General features: G+C 31.3%; 1 protein-coding gene across 1 annotated transcript; it reads left to right on the forward strand.

The window, feature by feature from the left end:
- The first annotated feature begins 1,917 nt into the window (after positions 1–1,917).
- LOC132751398 (G-protein coupled receptor GRL101-like) lies at positions 1,918–15,168 on the forward strand. Its single transcript, XM_060741565.1, has 9 exons — positions 1,918–2,194; positions 2,858–2,974; positions 4,750–5,322; positions 5,741–6,791; positions 7,672–8,201; positions 9,869–9,996; positions 11,637–11,685; positions 12,683–12,918; positions 13,645–15,168. Exons 3-9 carry the CDS (start codon positions 4,941–4,943, stop codon positions 13,780–13,782), a joined length of 2,514 nt encoding a protein of 837 aa, XP_060597548.1. The 5' UTR covers positions 1,918–2,194; positions 2,858–2,974; positions 4,750–4,940; the 3' UTR covers positions 13,783–15,168.
- The last annotated feature ends 2,346 nt before the right edge of the window (positions 15,169–17,514 follow it).

Here is a 17,514-nt window from a genome sequence, read left to right on the forward strand (position 1 = left end):
ATATGAATCCGTCAAATCAGAATCAAAAACATTAATTTTATCTGCTATTTGTCTTGTAATAGTACTACAATTAGCCGTCCCTGATGGTGTCAGCTATTTTTCCAGTTTTATATGGCATGTGCACATTTTCCACGACTCATTTCATTTCTCTAATATTGGTGACACACTTTTACCAAATTCTAATTATTACGGATAAACATAGCTTCAATGGTAAGTTTCTGCTCTCACTGACCAGTAACAAAGACAAAACAAACTTATCCATTTATACTAAAAAATACAAATCAATGAAAGCACCAAACAAAATAACTATTTTCCTAGCACAAAAAATCCCTTATATACTGATTTCAGACAAAGGTCATCTAAATATAGAAGATGCAAAATATGTAAGGTATGGAAGGTATAAATGTGTAGTCACATTTTTTGTTAAACATCATCATGTTAGAATCTAAATTGTATCAATTTTGAAATAAGAAAACAATTTCCCACATTGTTTGTCTAAGAAACTTTTCACTAATTAGATAATATATTAAAATCAAGAACTACTAAGCCCTGTCACCCTTTCTGTATTGTAGTGTTGTATGCCAATTAAACACAGAAACATGATTTTTTGTTTTATCTCTGCTGATAGAAGCGTAGAAATACACTTTCTTATCAAAAAATGCCTGAGGTATAAAATTATTTACCGTTTTACATGTACTGAATAATGTGTGATAGGTTCAAAACAATAAATATTGCAAGAATAGATATATCTGACAGATAAACTTCAAGTCCTAAAACGGGAAACCACCGGTGGTCAGAAAGAAGTAGACTTACTTTTGTTGTCTTTCTGAAAAAAGTCAGTAATATTCTGCTTTGCAGAAATGCATCATAAAGGTAGGTTTTGTTTGTGTGTAAAAATCCATTGTCTGCTTCAGTTATTTTTAGAAACATTACACTTGGTCGGCTTTTGCTGGACGTCTATCACTAATAAAACAATGTAGGAAGTGGGTTAATTTGCATCCGATTATGTGATCGGATGCGATGTTAAACCAGATCATCTAAAATGCATTTATTTGTATTCATGATTTGTTGAACCATCTTTTGATTGTTTTATGGCAATCTAAAAGGTCAGACTGATTCAGTACTTTGTAATAATACGTATTAAAAGTTACAATTAGAATCTTTAACCCTTTCACTGCCATTCTAAGGGACGGCTTAAGCCGTCCCTGTTATTTTCGGCGTGTTTGCCATATGGACGGCTTTAGCCGTTTCTATAATAATAATAGTAATAATAATAAATTAATAATAATAATAAAAATAATAATAAATATAAAGAAAATTATACCATCGACAATAATTATTAGTATACTAACAGATTTGGAAACATATATAATTATTATAATACATATAACAAATAATAATAATTATATTAATTAATAATATAGTAATTTCTTAGAAAATCCTCTGGCAAATAGGTGAACAATAAAACAATAACCCTCTGGCAGCGAAAGGGTTAATGGTTTTATATAGATAATGCCGCTCTTCAGGCTTTATACTGTTGGTGGCGCTATTTTTGCACTTAATATTGAAATCCTTTAAACATCTTTAAACAGACTGTTCGTATTAGTATATATAGTTAGATGTGATCCGATAATATTTTTTATTGGAACATCTACCGGTTCAAAAGCTGAAAATTCATTGATTGTGTTTTATTAGGTGTGAAATGAATATTATTACTTACACCAAATACTGTATAGTTACAGACTTGATAAAATGACATTTAGATTGTTTCTTGGTTAAAAATGGTCGGTAAAATTCTGTTGACCTAATTTGCTATCTTTTTTTGATGGTGTTCTTTATTTTCTCTTCTTTATTCTGAATTATACAAACTATCGTTTTTGTTTTTTTTGTGACCAACTTGATCTTTGTGCATAAAAGTATGTTTTCTTCAAATTTGAATGCAAATGATAAACACTAGGATTGAGATTTTATCATTTATTCTTAATGAAAATCTGTTGAAAAATGCGATAATAATGAAAGGGTTCAACTGTTTCTGGTAATATAATATTACTTACAGCTGTGCCAGATTATGAACAAAACGTACATTGTCGACTTGGGGCTAGGCCTGTCAACCAGTCATATAGATGCTTATATGACAAAGGGTGGAAAGATATAATCAGAGGTTGCAGGTCTTTATCGCATATTCAAAGCTGTGGTAAGTACATATTGTCGTGGTTTTGTTATTAAAGGTCATACACTAATATCATAAATAAATAAATAGCGGGCAACCATCCAGCTTTTACTGGCTTAAAGTGCCAGACCTTGTTTGAATAACTAACTTACCATAATAAAGATGCAAAGCTGAAAGACCGAAAAGCATTAACAAGCGGATTGAACCAACATTGTTCGGGGAGGATAGGAGTGTAGATATGAATCTGATGATTTTCGCACTTAAGGAAATTAATTGAATATATAACACAACAAGTACCATTAAAATCTTTAAGATTATTATATTTCTGTGTTTGTTGCCTTCTTTTCAAAAAGGTTCCTTATAGTTTACTGTTTTCTTGTTATATAAACATTATATGTTGGTAGTTTTTTTCTTACAGCATTTGAAACAGAATAAATCTAAATAACAGAAAGTCTTAAGTTCAGCAATCAATTAATGTTATGTTTCTTATTAATAAATGTTAATAAGGGAAAAGAATTACATCGTTTGCTGTTGTATATTCTCTATTTAACATTTCCGTGTAATAATTATTTAACTTGTTATAAGAATTCATCAATTGTAAACAATACTTTGAAAAATCTAGATTCGATTCGGTTAATTTAACCTTAATATTACAGTAATATTCATATTTTTTTCTTTCTTTTGCAGCAAATTTTACTTGTCCACATAACTATATCAAGTGCCCATCAAGTTACTGTATACCTTTCCATTATGTGTGTAATGGTAACGCAGATTGTCCTGATGGTTATGATGAAAAACTTTGTGGTAAGTTTACTGAATATGGTGAATAGAGTTTACTTATGATGAAACAGAAATGTAATGCAAATTAACTCATAATGTACAATAATTTATGGTAAGTACCTTTGGTAACAACAATGAATAGCTTTACCTTAAACTTATGAGCAAAATGAAAAGTAAGTTTTAATGTTAATTTTAAGTAATCTTTAGATGTAAATTAAAATATTTCATTATTTTGAGTAGTTAGTTATAAAAATTATATTAAAATTACTGTTTGGCAAAATTGATCTGAGACTGATTAATTTTCGGGAACAGTTAAGTTTATTTCCGTACATTCAACTACGAAGTTGTTTTATTAGAAGTAAAGTTCTGATATTTTAATCTTAATACTTACGGTCCGGTAACGATAGTTTCTACCGGGAAAAAATGTATCCGAAATGTTGCAGGTCCTAACTTTCGACAAACAATGTTTTTTAAGATATTTCTAAAATTATTATTGTATCATTTTAAGCATCACCTGATAAATCGATTGCTTAACTGATGGGTCAAGTTTTTTTATTATTTTTCAATTGTAACTACATATTTAAGGTTGTGTTGCGAGTTTTGCAATATTAAAGAAAGAAATATTAACAAAAAAGGGATTCATATTTGAGCTTAAATCGAACCTTAAAACTTCAAGTTGTAATTCAAGTACCTCGTCATCTAGGTTAGTCAGCATTGTGATATGTATAAAACTCAAAATGATACATATATCATTTTTAGAAAATGCGTCTTGCGTCGTCAACATGATCTACTTCGGAATCCGATATTAGAGCTAAAAGTCACTGAATATTCGAATGTTTTTGTTCCATATTGCCCAATTTTACGCTAGTTTCAATAAATAACTTAAGATACAAACGAGAGTAGACTTATATTTTTTCTCTGAATAAAAGTCGGCTGGTAAACCAATGCCAGCATTATACACGGCTTTTGTTTTGTTTGGTTTAAAGCGCACCAACAAAATTGATGTCATATCGCGCCGAAATAGGAAATATGATTTTGGCTAACCTCGGGCGTTAAAATATTCGAACAAGACTAGGGTTCAAAATCACCTCATCTGCTGGAGCTAAGAAGTGCATAGACTCAAGTAATTCGAACCCATATATAGTCACGCTGGGATGTCTGATGTTTCATACCTTAAAGACAACCACTCATCCACATGGGTGTCGGCCTCTGTATTATTATTATGTTATATCCGTAAAAATAATCCTTCGACACCGAAGCCTAGGACATCAAAGCTTTAAAACATTTTCTAATGCTACAATGTTTGTGATATTAGTATGATCAGACATTGTTGTTTTTTAAAACGAAACATTTTTTGGAAGAAAAGAACAAAAAAAACACACATAAAAATCATGTTAGATATAATCGATGGCTTGATACCAACACTATAAAGTGTTGAGAATTGAGTACCGCTCAAGCCGGTGCTAGGGGGCGTGAGGGATGTTGCACTTATTCATTATCCCTCATGTACAGACTCAATCAAACCGAGTCTGCAATTCTAATATTATTTTGTTGTGATTGATGCTTCCGAGGGATCACTTTGTTTCCAGAATTTCATAATTGATTTTGCTTCCTAAGAAAATAAATAAATAAATAGAAAATATTTACCTTGTAAATATGATACGTTTAAACAATATGAAGAACAACAGACCTTAACGTTTCTTAAGTTTTTTATCAATGAAGTGTTTTGGTAGTCAGGGATATGATATCAGGGTATCGCAATATAGAACATTAGAACGTAAGTCTCTTTCCTTTGACAGAATGTAACAGCGAGAACAGATCAGTTGTAATAATATTTCCTGATGTCACGAGAGAAAACAGAGATGAATCCCATCTTCGATATTTAGTAAACAAACTTGGTGGATCACTATTTACAAAGGGAAGTAAAATAATAATTTTCGAAACAGATTATCACTATGTACAAAAGACCTATCCAATTCCAAGTAAAAAGATGGATGCATATGTGGAGTTCCAAAGGTCTGATGTCATGATGAACTCTCAGTATACAATGAAACCATTAAAACGATTTGGTGTGAAAGGTAGTGACATTCGGATCTTTTTAAATGACCTACTTAAAGAAGGAGGTGTTAGAAAAACCACTGCAGTAATATGGCTCATAGATGAACCAAACATAGAAAATGAAACTCTTAATATAATTAACACATTTCGTAATATGTCTTCCACTGAACATTTCAACTACTTATTAGTAAAGTACATAAATTTGCGGACAGATGTAGCAACTGATGACAGAGAACTTGTTAAAACAATAAAGCTTCGACAGCTGGACATGCTAAACAACATTGGAAATAAGCTCTTTCCAGAGATATGTAACGGTAACCTGTTCTAGAGCATTTGATTATTTTGCTTTGTTTTCTTTAGTCATTTTAATTATTAAGTCTTCATCTTCATTTCATGTTAATTGCAATCGTGACAGAAAAAGGAAGACCAGTACACTCAACATGTAATGGGTTGAAAAAGTCATTTTTTCCGGCATTCTATATTCTGTGTGTATTTTACGGGTTCACATACTCAACGAGATAGTTTGAATTGCCTTATTTTACTTACGGCACAATTCATTAATGAAATGTCTAAGTTTGCGGGTTTCATATGTCGACATTATGTACTGTTAAACGGTGCTTTTCGTGTTAGCATCTTCACTATTTCTATTTAAAGAATTGGCCCTTTTTGCTGTCATAAAAGTATCTTCATACGCGGTATATGTCTCTGAAAGATGTTTTGTTTGCTTTGTAGGAAAAGTTACACAATGTAAAGGAATGTTCCGATGTGTTTTCAGTAAGGTATGCATACCCATAGGTCAAGTTTGTGATGGAACAAAACAATGTCCATCTGGAGACGATGAAATGAACTGTGACTTTGAATGTCCCCCATTGTGTTTGTGTCGTTCATTAATCGTTAATTGTTCTCATGCAAATACGAGCGACAGCATAGATTTTAAGAAGTACTCCCCGGCAAGAATATTAGATGCAACAAATTCACCAAGAGTGTGCAAAGATATTTTGGAAAATAGTGAAACAAGATCCTCGTTCAAATTACTTGTTTCATTAAAGATGTCCGTATGTAAAATCAAATACATTTCTAACACATCGTTTGAATTCTCACCGAATCTAAAGGTCCTCGATCTTTCTTTCAACGAAATTGGATTAATTCCTTCGTATGCTTTTTCTGTTTTGAAAGTGTTAGAGATTTTATTACTTGAGGGTAATAGCAAATTAATGTCCATTGAACCGCATGCTTTCTACGGAATTTTGATTCGAACCTTGAAAATACAGGGTACGAAGATAAAAACTCTTCATGCAAATACGTTTAACGGTCTTACATTAAATAATCTAGATTTAAGGCACAACAAAATCGTCACAGTCAAAGATGGCACTTTTGATTCTTTAGAGACTGTTAACATAGACATAAGATTTAACCCTATCAAGGACTTCAGTAAACAAATGTTTACGGGATTGAGTGGTGTTAAACAACTGAAAACATCGGCTTTTAAATTTTGCTGCATCCGACCATCTGATCTAAACGAAAATGATTGTTATCCACATAAGGATGAATTTTCATCGTGCGAGGATTTGATGCGAAATAGCACACTACAAGCGCTAATGTGGACAATCGGTATTTTAGCTTTTGTTGGAAATGTCATGTCGCTAATCTATAGACTAATTTACGACAAGAAGAGGCTTAAACTAGGTTATGGAATATTTGTTACAAACTTAGCCCTCGCTGACCTGTTGATGGGAATCTACATGCTGATTATCGCCATTGCTGACAGGATCTTTAGAAACAGGTAACATATCACGTTGTACTATATTGATGTATCTGTGTGTGCGAATCTTTAATACATAATATTATTTATCACTTTTTTACTTGAAAGAAAACTTCTCAATGCTATATTTCAATGTAGATATGATAGTCTGACATATGATAGATGGACACATGGCGTATTGGATAGTCTTTCGTTATTATCGATAGGGTCAATGAACATGCTATTGTTCGACATATGATAGACAGAAACACAGGGCATATGCTAGTCTGACATAAAATAGAGAGAAACGATAAACATTTGATAGTCTGGTATATATAGATAACATAGAAAAAAAAAACAAAGAACATATGATGGTCTGACATGTGGTAGATAAACAAATGAATATATGACAATATGAAAGATGGATAATAGCGTAAAACACGTTCTGTAAGCACGATATAAATTCTGTATAGATAATCCGACGCATTATTTTCTTTTGGTTTGGTCGAACATCCATTCCCTTGTTTTTTCATGCCCGCTCTTTTTTATCATCAAAAGTCAGAAATTATAAGATGGCGTACAGAATAAAAGCTATGATATTTAAGTATGAATATCATATGAAAAAAAAACTATTTTTTGTGCTTGTTTTAGAATAGAAAACCTGTATACTAGAAAAAGTTATAAAACTTCAAAATTTGGGACATGGGTTCAAACGCATATTGAGGAAGAGTGCTTACATATTTTGATGATTTTTTTCTAGACAGTCTGTTAAATTAATTAGAATAGGTGGTATCTTTATTTTGAAATATATCAACTTTTTGAAGGCATAAAATCATTTGTAGTTTTAAAGTTTTAAAACCTTTCATTTTAACTTCTTTTCAAATCGATAACTCAGATAAAACTTTGACATATTCAATTACAGGTATATAGAAGTTGACGAATATTGGAGAAACAGTTTCTGGTGTACGATGGCAGGGGTTATATCAACAGTGTCATCAGAGGCAAGTGTGCTTTTCATGTGTCTGATCACTGTCGACAGAATTCTTATTATCAAATATCCGTTTGGACAGATACGATTTAAAGAGAGGTCGGCAACGGTTGCTGTAGGCTCGGTTTGGATTTTCGTTGTATTCATTTCTATACTTCCTATCCTATACACGGACTACTTTAAAGGACAATTTTACAGTAAATCTGGTGTATGTTTGGCTCTACCGTTGACACGTGACCGTCAACCAGGATGGCTGTACTCTATTTTGTTGTTCATTGGCTTCAACATGGTCACATTCGTAATGATTGCTGTTGGCCAATTACTGATATACACGGAGATTAAAAAGGCTTCGTCCGTACAAAAGGCTTTGACTACTACTCGTACAAATGATTTAAAAGTGGCAAGGAACCTTCTGCTGGTCGTCACCACTGATTTTCTGTGTTGGTTTCCAATTGGAATGATGGGTAATATAATGTATTTTAATAATTACAAATTTAAAGTAAATTCAATTTTGTATGACGGGTAAATAATCGAGTCTTGATTATTACAAAAGTGAATTCCAATTTAGAATGACGGGAAACTTGACGAGTTTTAACTTACAAAATTGAATACAATTTGGTATGACGGCCAATTGAACGAGTTTTGATTATTACAAAAATAAATCCCCACTGGAATGATTGGTATTTTAACAGTTTTTAATTATTAATAATAGAAAAATAGATTTCAATTGAACTGACGGGTAATTTGAAAAGTTTTCATTATTACAATAGTTGATTTCGATTAAGTTTCATAATTGAGCCGCGCCATGACAAAACCAACATAATGGGTTTGCGACCAGCATGGATCCAGACCAGCCTGTGCATCCGCACAGTCTAATCAGGATCCATGCTGTTCGCTTACAAACCCTATAACAAGTACAAAAACTGATAGCGAACAGCATTGATCCTGATCAGACTGCACGGATGCGAAGGCTGGTCTGGATCCATGCTGGTCGCAAACCCATTATGTTGGTTTTGTCATGGCGCGGCTCAATGAATTCCGATGAGTTTAATAAGTCTCAAAGTCTGTGTAAAAAGTGATGTATTTGACACTGCACTGACTGGGTTATTTGACGAATTTTAAACTATGTATTTGGTATAAGAGAAATTGTTAAACTTATTGAAACCATATCTTGTTTTTGTATTTTCGTTGTTCTTCTTTTAAAATATTATTCGACTGCAAAACAGTCTAGTGTAAAATGTTTTTTAACAAAACGCATGATTTACTGCGGAATGACACAATTTATTTTGCGAGTCTTCAGTAAATATACAAGCACATGAAATATTTACATCCACATCCCTGCGTTACACTTCAGGACCAATTAAAATTTCTTGCTTTGTTGTAAAACATTTTCAATTACATTTCTTCAATTGGAATGACAAAGACGTTTTGAAATCTCCGTATACAAACAAGGGACTGTGCAACTGTCTGTAGTTTATTGAACAAGGCTTAAATTAAATTATGCTTAAACCCGTTGCCTCCCTGGGAACTGTTTTGCATTGAGACAAAACGCATCAGCGTAGGAGCTGTTTAATTGAATTGTTATAAAACATTTGAAACCTTCAATCTATCCATTTGTTTACTTTTAGGAACAAGGAAACAAGTTCGTTTAAAGAAATTTAAATGTTTACTTTTTTAAGGTTTGTATTCTACCTTTTGAGATGATTTGAAAGGTGCTGTTCGGACATAGTTATTAATAGCCGCCTTTTATATAGTAAACGGAGGTCACACATTAAGGTTTGATTTGGAACGGGTCTGATGCCTTTTATGTCTGATATGCCACTCTCAAATTTGATGTTTTATCGTTGGCCATAATCGGGATGAAATTAATTCATGTCCAAGGCATTCGGTTAAACAATTACGAGCGTGTCACCACTGTCTATATATATAAATGATACACAAGGTGGCATATTCCTGGCACAATACGCGTACCATCCCGTCACAGTACGGACGTTATGTAATTTTTGTGTCACAATGCTTCCCCTCAAAGTTCAAAAACTGCACAGATCTAAACAGGCAAGCGTCTAGGTAGCATGTTCTTATTTATTTATGTGTGTTTAGATAGTAAATATAGATATTATATACTGTACAGGATGTTTAGCTCTAACAGGACATATCATACCAGGAGAGGTATATGCTTGGACGGCAGTGTTTGTTTTACCAATCAATTCTGCTCTCAACCCATTTATGTACACCTTAACCGCTATCTACAGCAGCAAGGTTAGTAGAATGATGTTAGATTATTATATTAATCATCTTGATAAAGAGTCATTTGTTTACAAACGACAGTTTTTTTATTCGTTATTTTTAAATGAAAAATGAACTCCAACAAGAGCTATTCGTCGTTGCACACTATCGATCAGAAACAAAATAGTGGACACCCTTCGATTCTAATACTATTGTATCTTATACGATGTATTTATATATCATTATGATTTTATCAATAAAACTATTAACTTTGATTTGTGTGGGTTTTAACATGACTCACACTAATCAAAGCTAATAATGTCGTAACCGTGTATTCTGAGAATTTTGTTGTTGTTTACAAGAACACTTATTCGTCTTTGACAGCATGGTGGTTTTGTTTCTGTGTTGACAGCCCATGTCTGTATTTATGATTTAGTTTATTTAAGTTTTTTTTATTGTGTAGGAAGGAACTTAAACAGTACTGACCAATGAGTGTAACATTTCGTGCTCAATAAAACAACGGCTTGCTCTTGACAGGGTTTAAACTCACAGAACTAGCGATCTTTAGATCACTAGTCAGACGCGTTAACCGCTCAGCCATGTCTTGACACACTCAAAGAGAGTTTTAAAACATTTTAAGGTTACTGCTCAATCGGTTCCATTTAATTTTAAGATATTTATTATGTTTATGACAAGATTACAAATAAAATATTATCTAAACTAAATGTACAACGGGATATCAAGGGTGGTTCTAACTGCAGAAGAAAAACATCTTTTTTACCTGATTGATAACAATGCTGCATATTAATAAATCAGTCAATTATAATCAGTCAGTATGTTTAATTCCAGGATGACATTATACACCATAAAAAAAACATTTGTCACCTTACTGTAGTAAAGGTTTTACTCCCATTTTACTTTTATGCATGTAGGTATTAAAATGTTACTGCTGCAAGGTGAAAGATTAACCACATACCTGTATATAGAACTACATGGTTGACCTTGCATCAATATTTCTATATTTACTTTAAATTTATTTTAATGACAAATTTACTTTTTGATAAAGGAATTAGAATTATCGTAATATCATTTTTTTCATTTTTATTGTCAAGATGTACTTTAGCAGATACTGGAAAAATTAAAACGCATAATGTATGCTCATACACTTCTCACAATAGCATAGTGAAATGAATACATTTGTATGGGTCTTCAATTTAGCGGTTAAACTTATACAAATGGTACCTTAGTGAATTCATGCATTATCTAGCATTGTCGTATATATATTTATATATATATATATATATATATATATATATATATATATATATATATATATATATATATATATATATATATATATATATATATATATATATATATATATTCCATATACAAAATAAATTTAATGAACGCCCAGGATGGCGCATGTTTAGGTTCATTGAGCCTTTTCACAGTAAATGTAGGACATTGTCCTGCCCCGCAAGCACCGGTGTTATAGGTATAAAAACTATTGTGAATTCAATAATTAAACATTTTGGTATCGCATTCTTGAATATCGTGCTAACCAAGCTCACAGAAGAAGAAATTTCAAACATCTTTGATTGAAAGTATTTTACATTTTAATATGAAACCTTAAATAGTTTTGCAATAATCAAAATGTTAATATTTTCCAGAAATTCAGCCCAAGCGTTGACGAACAGGCAAGATTGGACCCCTCTAAAGGTAATTCGTCTGTACTAAATAACAGCTTTTACTTTTTTAACACTCTTTCGTATGCCCTATATACAAAACGCAGTGGCATTTTATTTTTGCATGTCCTGTTTGAAAAATCCTAAGTTCAGCTTTCATTCCTCAGTTATCATACCTCCTAGAGCAAATTTTTTTAAATATTGAAATCTGACCTTTAGAGCACGTTATGTCTCAGAAACGATTAAACGTTTATTTACTTCTTTCAAAAAGGGCTTGCATGAATTTTATAACATTTAAATCATGGTTTAAGAGCTTATCAAATGCTTGTATCGGGGAAAAGTAGCGTCAAAGGTGAAACAATTTGTCATTAAAGTAGCTGACTGCCATACAAAAATGTCAACCCATAATGTCCCAGAATTGCTATCAATTTCATTTTTCAAAACATTTTATGTTTTGTACCTTGTTTCATTTTTTAAAAATACACTTCTTTGTATATATAAACTATCTTTTGCATCTTTAGTTCTGTTGGTAATTGGTATAGTTATATTGAATTAGTTTGTACGTAAGTCAAAATACTACTTTGTTTACATTTTGCTACCTTTACAACATATAACTGGACTTCCCGTGCTACCTTTTTTAGTACTGAAGCCTGTAACGTGATCTTTATTCATTATTGTAACATTATTAAACACATCCTTGACATTTTTTCAAGAATAAAAGAATAAGGATTGTTGAGGAATGATGTGCCTTAAACACTAACAACATGGAACTATGTGTTACCTTGAAATAACTGATGATAAGTTTTATTGATCTTTACTAGTTTTCGAGAAATATTGTTATTTGTGTCCTATCTAAACCGTGCTTTGCTGTAAAATTAAAAAAAAATTATGATTTATCATATGAATTAAATTCATAATTGAGTATAATAACCTATTAACTTTATTAATGTTGATATTGGCGTTTATTTTAGAGACTTAAATTTTTTGACACAGTCGTTTTAACTAACGTAAGTTAATTATTTATTATACAGAAATGGGAAAGGCGATACTTGAGATATACCCTTACCTACCATCATGCAACCTGCCTGCCAGATATGATGTTGTCTCCCTCAGTGAGTGGTGTAATGAACGCGAGTTGTCAGTGGCAGACGTTGTATATTTATTTTACCGTATCCTGAAATTTCTGAGCATCTCACATGGGTACCAGCTTGTGCTGAAAAACTTCACAGGCGACAATGTTCACGTTGTGGTTCTGAAGAAAAGACGCGTGAGTACACAAATAAATTTCGCACATCGTTTATTCAGGCTCTTTCAAAACATTAAAATTGAAGTTTTCTTAATTCACTGAAATATCAAATATACAAATGTGACCAAATAATGTTTAGAATGACACACGATGTGTTTTTAAACAATCAGAACTAAGATACGGAGTAAGTATCGAATGTCTTATTATGTAAGATCAGGATTTTTAATTTCATGTTAATACAGTTATTTACATACTCGACAATAAATGATATAAGCTGTCTTAAGTTAATGTCTACTTATTTCTTACATGTAGATCTGATAACGACCGTATATGTTTCGCCTTCATTATGATTCGGATTTTCCAAGAAAGCTATTTTAGCCGTGCAATCTAGCCGGTTCTTACAGATAGGCATAAGACGAAATATCAAAATTTCGTTGTCCGTTGGAAGTAAAAGAATTTGTTGATTTTTGTTTAACAAAAGTAAACTGGAAATAATAGACATCGTGAAAATTACCTAATCAATATCATTATTTATGGTATTACAGACCTTCAATTGTTGACTAATTCACTTTAATTCACATTATGGCAACATCATTATTTGACCGTTTTATAAATCTTGCAATAATATTTCGTTATATACAGTATAGCTTAATAATCTTTAAGGAAGACATTGTAAAAAAAGACAATACTATTATCAAATAAGTTTTAAAAAGTTTTTTTCTCACCTCCTTTTTAATATCTTTACAGATTCTCCAGAGAGCTTACATTGATGTCTCACTCTATCAATGCCTTACTTCAAACAAGAAGGAAATGGCCGAAGATATGTGTCAATTTGGCTATATCGCCGAGAAAATCTTGAATCTGGGTATGGCGAGGAGAGAATGAAGCATGCCAGTTTTAAATCATGCCTTCGTGTTGATGTTTTGTATCCGTGCTGTTTTTTTAAATAAAAAACTTATTTAAAAAGTAAATTTTCGTATAGTGTCCAAATTAAGTACATGTTAGGATGTCTGTGTATCTTCTTTGGAGAACAGCGTCCCTGCCCGTTTCTTCTTACCACCAACTACCTTCTTGAAAGTAATTAAGCTTGTCAAAAAGTCTTTAGTTAATCAAAAGAGACGTCATTTCGTTGACCAAAGATGTTTGAGGCTACTGTTAGTTCTTCATCTTCGATTTACTGTCAGTGTTTACATAGGTTAAGTACAAATATTGTTAATTTGGTCATATTGTTAATTTTTGTGCACGTTACATTTCGAAACATTTACTTGAAGTTGACGAACAAGGACGCTATTTAAGTATAAACTTATATGCTTTACACAGACAATCATGTTAACATTCTTTTACATATTTTTACAATTATAGTACTTACTGACTAACATTTGCGTGATTCAGGCAATTTGTACTAACTGAAAACGAGGCTTTCATTTATCGAAATGAATATATTTGCCCAAAATAAAAAAGAAAAAAAAAGAAAAAAGTTTTAGAGCATTCTTTGCTACAGTTACTTCTCAAATAAGAAAAAAGTCGAGCACGGCTCCCGCTTGACTGTGACTCTTGTTATAATTTTGAAGAAAAAAATGGAAGTAAGTTAATTTAAGTTAAATTTTTTATTGATTTTTTTATTTCTTATATATATTTGTTAGCAAACGTTTTATTTATGTATAATTATAATGCTTTTTAACTTATAAAACATATATATGTTCGTTATTTTTAACTTCGTTTCCATTTTGATTAACACGTACATATTCTATGTATTAAACACTAGTTTGCACACTTTTTATGCATTTGTTATTTTGTTATTTTTATCTTTTTAAACAATTGTTTGCACACTTTTGTATGCATTTGTTATATTTATGTTCCTTAACATTTATAACTTTCAACTCTTATACATTTGTTTACACACATTGTATCGATTTTATTACTTTTAAATCGTACGTGTAAGCATTCGTTTGCCGCATTTTATGCAGTTGCTAATTTCAACTTTTTAAACATTTTATGCATTTGTTATTTCAACTATTTAAATATTTGCGTGCACGCATTTGATGCATTTGTTATTTTCAGCTTCTTAAACATTTGTTTACACACATTGTAAGCATTTGTTATTTTAACTTTTTTAAACATTTGTTTGCACATATTGTAAGCATTTGATATCTTAAACTTCTTAATTATTTGTTAGTCCATATTTTATGCATTTGTTTATTTTAGATTCTTAAACATTATATGTATTTAAATTTGTTATTTTTAACTGTTTAAAAATTTTGTTTGCACACGTTTTATGTATTCAATGTCTTTTAAATTATATTATTATAAATGTAATATAATATATATAATAATATTATGAATGTAAATTAAAGAGAGAAAGTTATTTACAGGCAATTTATGACTATAATTTAGAAAAAAACGAAAGCACTAGAAATATCCTGCATGAAAAGAAACGTGATTACAAAAACACTTGTAAAAAGCATAAAAGAAGCTTTAATAAAAATGTTGGTAAAAAAATGAATGATATGAGAAGAAAAAATCCACGAGAGTTTTGGAAAACATTTAAAAAGAAATCTTCAAATCCAAATGGTGAAAATATAACTGTTGAAGAATTTTATGATCATTTCAAAAACTTGTCTTCTAATACAATGCTTAGTGAAAATATGGAATGTAATGACTTTTTGTCGCAATTTGATACAGCCCCAGACTCCTATGGAAGTTCCTTCGCTGAACTGGATCAACCAATCAAAAAAGAGGAAATAATATCCGCCACCAAGAAACTCGGTTGTAATAAGGCGTGTTCATTAGACAATATCCTATATGTATATTTCAAAGAAAGTGTATTTGTAACGGCACGTTCAATTGAATTATTGTTTAACCACATATTAAATACAAAAGTGTTTCCTCGTAGCTGGTCAACAGGAGTAATAATACCAATATATAAAAAAGGTGATTCGTCTGACCCGAATAATTATAGAGGAATAACATTGATCAGCTGTTTTGCTAAATTGTTTACAGTTATCATAAATGAACGATTGAAACGTTGGGCTGAAAACACAGAAACTTTGACGCACAATTCGGTTTTAAACCGAATTACGGTACTATTGATCCTATTTTTATATTTAATGCTTTAATAGAAAGACAATTTAGAACGAAAAATAAGCTCTTTTGTTGTTTTGTGGATTATAAAAAGGCGTATGACTTAATTGACAGACATTACCTTTGGTATAAGCTCATAAAGACCGGGGTGGACGGAAAACTGTTCTCTATTATACGGTCAATGTACGAAGATGTTAAACTTTGTGTAAGACATTTAAATAGTTTGTCAGATTTTTTCAGCTGTGATGTAGGTCTCTTTCAAGGGGAGATCACCTCGCCGATCATGTTCTCTATATTTTTGAATGATATTGAAATGTTTTTACAAGAAGACCCAAATGCTTGCATTACACTAGACCATATATCTATGTATTCGTTGTTGTTTGCGGATGATGCCGTTCTTTTTTCTGAATCCAAAGAAGGTCTACAAAACAATATAAATAATTTACAATTGTATTGCAAAAAATGGAATTTAACTGTAAATGTTGATAACACTAAAATTGTTGTTTTTAGAAAAGGCGGTCAATTAAGTAGAGAGTTCAAATGGTCATATGACGGAATTGATATAGAAATTGTTCAAAACTTCAATTATTTAGGAATTGTATTTTCTAGTGGCGGTTCATTTGTACCAGCAACAAATACCCTTAGTGGAAAAGGCTTAAGGGCAATGAACTCTTTACTTAACATTACAAAAGAGTTAGATATATCTATAGAAATAATGTTCAATTTGTTCGATGCGTATGTTTTATCTATTTTGAATTATAATTGTGAAGTATGGGGCTTTAATAAAGCAGAAAATATTGAACGTGTGCAAAGAAAATTTTGTAAATGGTTATTAAATGTTAAAATGTCAACAAATACTCTATCATTGTATTCTGAACTAGGTAGATTTCCTCTGTATATTGAAAGATATGTTAGGATAGCAAAATATTGGTTAAAGTTACACGGCGATAAGAGTCAAAACTATATTTTAACAACTACTCTAAGTTCTCAAAGAAATGATATATCAAATAACTCAAATGTTGTCAACTGGTCATCAAAAGTTCGAGACATGTTACAAAACGCTGGATTTGCCGAAGTATGGTTATATCCAGAATCGGTTAATATTAATATTTTTATACCAGTATTCAGATCACGTCTCAGGGATATATATGTAACCCAATGGCGAGCAGACATGGCGTTATGCTCTTCCTTGCAATTGTATTCAAATGTTAAAGTTAAATATGAAAGGTCTATTTATCTTAAATTATTAGAAAATGCAAAATACAGATCAGTTCTTGCAAAAATTAGATTAAGTTCCCATAAACTACATATTGAATCTGGAAGACACAGGGGTATTGAAAGAAGTCAGAGAAAATGCACATTATGTACGTCCGGGGATATAGAGGATGAATTTCATTTTATATTAATATGTCCAATTTATAGTGATTTTAGAAGTATGTACATTTCAAGATACTTTACTGTTAATACTAGTGTTTATAAATTCATACAATTGTTAAACGCAGATAGAAAATTGGTTATTAGAAAATTAGCATTATT

Source organism: Ruditapes philippinarum, unplaced genomic scaffold, assembly GCF_026571515.1.
Source record: "Ruditapes philippinarum isolate M1 unplaced genomic scaffold, ASM2657151v2 ctg3410_1_1_1_1, whole genome shotgun sequence".
NCBI classification, from domain to species: Eukaryota; Metazoa; Mollusca; class Bivalvia; order Venerida; family Veneridae; genus Ruditapes; species Ruditapes philippinarum.

Coding starts and splice junctions, on each gene's coding strand:
- LOC132751398 (XM_060741565.1), top strand. CDS start 4,941: ATGGATGCATATGTGGAGTTCCAAAGGTCTGATGTCATGATGAACTCT. Junction 6,792..7,671: donor GACAGGATCTTTAGAAACAG/GTAACATATCAC, acceptor ATTCAATTACAG/GTATATAGAAGTTGACGAAT. Junction 9,997..11,636: donor CCGCTATCTACAGCAGCAAG/GTTAGTAGAATG, acceptor AATATTTTCCAG/AAATTCAGCCCAAGCGTTGA.